This window comes from Nelumbo lutea, chromosome 6 (genome assembly GCF_056320005.1).
Source record: "Nelumbo lutea isolate HS-2025 chromosome 6, American lotus-T2T, whole genome shotgun sequence".
Taxonomy (NCBI): Eukaryota; Viridiplantae; Streptophyta; class Magnoliopsida; order Proteales; family Nelumbonaceae; genus Nelumbo; species Nelumbo lutea.
In genome coordinates, this window is record NC_142689.1 from 22,734,442 (window position 1) to 22,741,558 (window position 7,117).

A 7,117-nucleotide genomic window follows, 5' to 3' on the forward strand; every position below is an offset into this window, starting at 1 on the left:
TCATTCTTGCTGATTCTAATTTTTATTAACAGACTATAAAAATAAAATATTTTAATTCTAATTCCAATTATTACCGTAAAGCAAACGGACCCTTAGGTCAAGAATCCCAATTAAAAATAATTATTAGAATCACAAAATTCATCGGAATTAATTCGCTGAAAGCATGCCAAACACAGTCTTAAATTACTGTAGAAACAAATTATGATGCTCAGAGTCAAAAGTATCAGTGCGTCGATCGATGTTCCATCACTCTCCAACTATTTCCACAGAATGAAGGATGGAAGGAACGAAACTAGATTTCCATGGTTTATGCAGTTGGACCACATGTCAATGTCTCTCTCTCTCCCAGAAGCCACGGCGGGAGCCTGTACGTACAGACTTCCTTTCCTGAAAGGGCGCTGCAATGCTCCGACCCGTAAAGGAAATGAAGACTCCCACTGTGTTGTCAAACAGTGTCAAAATGAGTAGTATGGATCTATGACCATTCCCGAGTCTGCTAGTACGCTAGTACGACAAGCTACAACCTCTTTCCCCCCGCCCCCCCCCTCTCTCTCTCTCTCTCTGTACCTCTCTACCTACAACCTTCCCTTCCCAACTAAAATTACAGCCTTTCCGGGAAAACCCAGAAGCTAGATGCTATGTGGACCGACACTGCATTAACTCCAGTTTTATCCTTATAAGGGATCTCTCCAACCTATCACTTCTCACCCTGCACTCGTCATTAATGTTTCTTGTAGTCTTGTCACCTGGGTCCCCCGCCACATTGTCCCTCCTACAGAGACGGACACAGAAAATGAGAAAGAAGAAAGTTGGATAGATCTTAGAAGCACAGAATTTACAGTACAATCTAGTCTCCCCCCTCCCCCCCCCCCCCCCGCCGAAATGAAATATATATAATACAGAACATAACCCATGTGGCTAAACCGAAATCATTCTTTTTAGTGTTTTTTTTTTCAGAAACCCATCTCCATGGGAACAGTCATTTCTGTTATTAAACCATAAACAAAAAACGTTTACGAATCCATATATATAATATATAACGCCCCTCAGTCTCAGTCTCAGTGCCGTCGCCATTAATGGACTGATGAACTCACACATGCACGACCCAGATCAGAGATCATTCTTTCTTGGAAGCTTACTGTTTCTTCTCCTTCCTCTTTCGAGAATCGAGACTCGAAGAGACGTTACCGGTTACCCCAAGTCCCAATATTTTTTCAAACAAAAAATAAAAGGGAAAATTAAAAAATAATTGGGATTCTTCTTTCAGCATTTCTCGCTCGCCTGCGTGATGGGGGGCGATGACAAGAGCTGTCGGCAACGGTCGTTGTCCGGATCCTACGTGGCAGAATCAGAGAAGCATGGGAGGTGGGGCCCTGGAGAGAGAATGGCATCTCCTCACGTGAATGCCCATGTGAGGTGTGTCAGGTGGTGTCTCTCGAGTCATCACTTCTCATCATTGTGCGGAGGTTGGGAATTTGAGTCGGAGTGACGTCATCATGATGGAATTGGGGGCGATGCAGCCTCATGCTCATGTGCGGCGGAGAGGGCCAAGCACACAGCCGCGGTTTCATGGACGAGGGAGTCCAGAATATCCCGTTCGATCTCGAATACGATCGACTCTCCTTCCTCAGAGAACGGAAGCACCGTGCGCACGTTAGTGTCGGGAAGGTCCTTCTCGATCAACGCGTCGATGTCCTGAAGTACCTGGCAGTTGGCACACGGAAAACTCCTGATACGCCACCAGATCTCATCCATCAGCTGGGACCCATTCATCATCACCATCTGCTGATTCATCTTGATCAAAGGTGACGATGAGCAACCACCGCAACCCCTGTTGCCGACGCAGCTCAGCCACGGCTTCTTGCTCAGGTACGGCCTCAGAACCTCCGTCAGAATCTCGTCCACGACGTGAAATAGCAGTTTTCTGTTCCATCGATGACTTAACGAACCTGAAGAAGCAGAAACTGCGCCATTGCCACCTCTGATCAGAGTTAGAGTGTTGTTTGGGTCTTCCACAAAAGAGCGTTCGAGGTGGTGAAAAATGGACGGGTCGAGTGGGTGAGAGGGAGAGAACCATCTGGATCTGGTGAAGGGAACCATTGTGTCTTCGTCGATCCCCGTACATTTTAGTATCCTACTTACGTACTCGAATTCGGCATGGCCACCGTTGCTGCTGCCGCTATTCTTACCGTCATGATGGACGAGAGTCTGCGTCTGGCGGGCCTCGTACGTCCGGCTCGAACCACTAGATAACTGTGAACACCGTTTTGAATCGTGGGCTATTTGTACTCCCTGTTTCCCGCGTACAAAAGGGTAAAATACTTGACGTGATTAACAGTGAATTTGGCTTTATATGTTTATTTTTAAGTAAAAAAGCAATAAAAACGAAAAAAAGAAAGTTGAAGTTAAGCTGAGTGGAAATGACAGATATGGTTACCGGTGTCTGTGAGGGTGGTGGTTGTTCTTTCTTGAGTGGAACGAAGGAGGAGGGAACGGCGATGTTGACGAAGTCATTCGATAATGGCGTTTTCTTGGTTTTCTTATCGGAGATGCTTGCCTTGTTTCTTGGTGCTGCACGAACGAAAGCTTCTTCTCGCACGTTCCGGATGGTCTCCGTGGTTTGTGGATGCTTTTTCAGACGTTGAGTGAAGCGTTCAGCGCTGGCCTTCTTGCACTTCTTCGCCGTCTGTTCTTGCTTCTGCTGCTGCTGCTGCTGCTGCTGTAATGCATTCAACTTTGCCGTCTTTGAAGAAGGAGCTTTGGGTTGTGACTGGTTATCCCCACATGCACATGTTGAGGATGACAACGGTGATAGCGCTGTTGTCTGTGGTGGTGGCGAAGGTGGTGAGATCACTGAGATGGGTCGGGGAGGGCGGGGGGAGTGTGATGAGGCTTGATGATGGGGACTGGCTGAAGGGGCCATGACTGGTTTGCTCTTTGTCTCCAAGAATCTGAGCCGGGGGGAACACGCCATTGTTGACGAATTCTTGCCTGGGCTTGGGCTTGATTCATCTCCTTGTTTTGCAAGAGTAAAGCGCCTTGTTTTCTTGGACTTGGTAATAGCGAGAGCTTCATCTCCTTCGCCGGCGATGACTCTTGTGGTGTTTGTTATGTCGACGAGACCAACCCTTCTACCAGCATTTTCTTTCACCTGCTTCACAATCTCGCGAGCGTAATTGCTGGGGCTTCTGTTCTCGTCGTCTTGTCTCCACTCTCTTCTCCTCAATTTAATAAGCTTCGAAGAAGAGTAAGGCGAGCAGGGAAGCGAGTCTCTGGAGACTCGGCCAAAGTAATCACCAAATTCCTCCGTGGACAGCAGGTTTTCTTTGTTGATTTGAAGGGAGAACCTGGGATCCACGTCTGATCTTCTAGCGGCTGATATTCGGGGTGTGTCCGGCAGAGAACGGGTTCCTGTCACCTCACAGCTGCAGTCCATGAAATTGGTTCTACTCTGAAGAGCTTGCCGAGATCTAATGTCTCTTTTAACTGCTGCACAGGCATTTCTCTCCTGAAGATGGTGATGGTGGTAAACCCTTCCAAATGATCTCGATCTCACATGGGTTGAGGAGGAGGAGGAGGAGCAGGGAGAGAAACTATCGGGTAATATGTCAAGACCCATAAGACGAGCTACGAGATTTGGGGTTTTGATCCCCGGAGGAGTACTGCTCTCTGAAGATAATTCTTCTTTCCGAGCTTTAGCTGCATTTCCTTCTTCTCTCCCTGATGTTCTTTGTTTTATCTCGACTCGAATACCAGCCATCTGTAAAATACAGAAAGAAAACAAAAAAGGCAATGATTTGGAATCGAATGAGGCAACAGGCAACAGGTTTTCAAAATCACAAACACAAACTTCGATTATAGCATACTAGTTGCATAGTTGCAGTGTCAACTTGCATTTACATACAAATTGCTGTTTCTTTTTTCAAAATTCCTTGTTTTTATCTTACCGGGATATTCAAGTCTTCTTCTTCTTCTTCTTTCTTGATTGATGACAATGACGCAGAGCTAACGAACACACCTTTCTCTGATTCCAAGCTATTCCTCGGCGCTTCTACACCTAAAGTAGAGAAAACCCATCACTGAAAATTCGATTTTTTTTCTCAAAATCTTCTTTGTGGAAACTGGAGAAAGCGAAAGAGACAGAATACCTTTGACAACAGTACTGAGGTCTTCTTGAAGAAACGGCTCAACCTTGAGCGAAGTTTGCTGCAAAGTGGAAGGAAATTGATGAAAATCAAAGAATTGAAGTACAGCACTCATGCATCCTGGGCTCTCCTTGTCCCCTCCTCTCTTAGTGGATCGACCCCAATACCACTCTCTACCCATAACTAAGCTTCTCTCTCTCTAACTTTCTCCCCCTTCTCTTCTTATTATTTTTTTTTCTTTTTCTATACTTCTGAGACAAGGAAAGAAGGACCAAAGAAAGAAGGAAAGTAAAAGCAAAAAAGAGAAAAAAAGGAAATCAGAATGACAAAGACAGTGGAAGCCTTAGCAGCAGCTCTCACTGAGTGAGATACTCGTGAAAAAGAAAATAAGGAAGAAAAAGCTAAAGCTTGACATCCAGTGGAGTTCAGAGTTTAAGGCCCAGGAGCGGAAAAAGCGGATCCATTGATGGAGAAGAGCAGCAGCAGCAGGCATTCTGATTTCGGGTACAACATAATATTGTCTCGCTTTCTATAATTCTCTCTCTTCCAAATCAAAACAGCGCACATACACTCTCTCTCTGAGTTTAGTAGTAGCAACAGCTCTCTCTCATCGGGAATTGAAATACATCAACAAAGAAAAATTGCAGGAGATGACGAAATGACCACGCGCTCTTATCTCGAATCACGATTCGATTCCTTTCCCCTCACCATGACACCTCCCACCCCACCAGGGCCGGTCCCCTACTTCCACTCCTCCCCCTTCTCTCTGCTTGCATTTTAAATGTGGAGGGAGTTTTATTAGGGATCTCAACTGGTCTCTCTCTCTCTCTCTCTCTCTCCTTCCCTTTGCTTATCTATCTCCCTACTTAGTGACCCTTTTGTCCCTTATACAGATCTTCTCTCTCCAGGCTTCAAAAGTCTTAAGTCTAAACTAACCATGGTTAATTCACCTACCTATGCAATTACATTCATTTCATCCCTTGCACTTGATAAGAGGTTTATGATTCATTGACTAAGAACACTGAATACATCCAAAAGAATAATCACACATTGCTTCTTTGGTAGATAGCATGGGGGGTCTATCAACCACCTACCCAGTACCCACATGCAATGCTAGGTGCTATCATGCCCAATTTGAATTTCACTTGTGTCCAGCATACCACAACCATATTGTCCAACACTCCCAATTCCCTTCTCTGTCTCACTTTTAATTCCACTAAGATATGGTGACTATTTCTTCTGAACATTAAACTCTGATCAAATTAAGTATCAAACAACTCCAATTAATCATCATGGGATTAGTAATCTCCAGTGTGAATCTCGAGGCCCATTTAACAGTGTGGATCTAATTAGTACTGGACTACAGCAATATTACATCCCATCCCAACTACTAATTAAAGAGGGATGCCTGAAATTAATGAGGATTCTGATGAATGAGATGGGTCAGACTTGAATGGGAAAATGAATAAAGATATAACAGGGGATGGTACACCATTCTTAAGCAGTAGGCACTAATATCAGTAAGAATAGAAGGAAGAACCTGCCCACCCTTGTAAGAAAAGAGGGAGCTAAGGGGCTAGCTCTCTCCTAGGACCCTTTTTCCAGCAGGAATGCATTAATACATCATGGGATGGGGGAGACATCTCAGCTTCCATTCTTTGTCCTTGGTGGTGAATCCGAGTCAGTTTGGGCCCCATTTTCGTCATTTTTCCTGAATGGTGACAGATTCTCTTAAAAAGGATTTATATATAAAAGCAAGAAGCATTAATTTACAAAAAAGAAGTACTATTTCAAATTTCAAAGAAGCTTATCTTCGGCGGGTAAATGGGTTAGTGTGAGGGGTGAGAGAATTGGAAGGTTCAAGGTCGGAGATGCATCCTGATCCTGCATTCACACACACACAGAGCAGTCTTATTATGAAAATTACGATCTCATCGTCCAAAAATGTACCCGTACACTGGCAGATACGGTTTTTTCCTTTTCTTCTCCTTATCTCTTAGGTAACTTTGGTGGTTAAAATAAGGAGACAATGTATACAGAGAGGAGGAGCGTCTGCGCTGGTTTTTTCCATAGACTGGGTTTATGGCGTTTGTCTTCACTCTTTCATATGGATCAATTTCTTTTTCTCTTTTTCCCTCTTCTTTTTAATCACTCTATATATACTTCCAAAATGGGTGAGAGAGAACATAACCCAAAAGAGTAAAGAACACAATCTAGCCTTAAAACATGGTAAAGAAATCTCATAACCTGAAAGCAGAACTCTTAGCCTTAAAGATACCTGATAAAGAATAAATGGGTCAGATCAGATCTCCCTCCATGTAAAAGTAAAACCTCCCATGAATCCTACTGTGCCTCACTTAGGGTTTGGTTGATTGGTGGCTTAAGGGGCATATTTATGACTGCTCAATTGGCTGAACTGAGTTACTTATTGTCATCTTGTCTTTTTAGCGAATTAGAAGTTAAAACATTGGAAGTTGAGTTCCTTAATTTCTGAGGCTTACTGGGTTTTCTGAACTGTGATTCGCATTATTTTATGACTAGTTGATCCAAGATCCTCCACTGTGAAGTTGATTATAGTACTTGATCACTCAAGGTAGACAATAATGATGATGGAGATTAATATGTTTGGGAAAATTCCCGATTAGTATCTTAGTCCTTTGAGCCTAGTGCCATTTTGATCTCATACTTTAAAATGCGACAATTCAGTAACCGCACTTTCAAAAAGTGAAGTGCCAATTTAATACCTGTTGTTAACCAACTCATTAATCAACCCTTATGTAGAATTTGAAAAGACACAAAGACCCTTCGAGTGTCATCTAATTTTCTTTATCAATCATCCAAGCATTGATAAAAAATGAACATTCTCAAATCCTTGCCTCTACTATTTAAGAAAGTTGGGGTCACCAGAATACCCACTAAGATGTGACCCCAACTTTCTTGAATAGAAGAGACAAGGATTTGGGATTATTCAT

The 7,117-nt window shown here is 43.6% G+C and overlaps 1 protein-coding gene across 1 annotated transcript; it reads right to left on the reverse strand.

The window, feature by feature from the left end:
* Nucleotides 1-919: 919 nt before the first annotated feature.
* LOC148847914 (uncharacterized) lies at nt 920-5,008 on the reverse strand. Its single transcript, XM_088952561.1, has 4 exons — nt 4,149-5,008; nt 3,948-4,057; nt 2,438-3,760; nt 920-2,292 (listed from the first exon to the last, which is right to left on the reverse strand). Exons 1-4 carry the CDS (start codon nt 4,324-4,326, stop codon nt 1,495-1,497), a joined length of 2,409 nt encoding a protein of 802 aa, XP_088808687.1. The 5' UTR covers nt 4,327-5,008; the 3' UTR covers nt 920-1,494.
* Between the last annotated feature and the right edge of the window lie 2,109 nt (nt 5,009-7,117).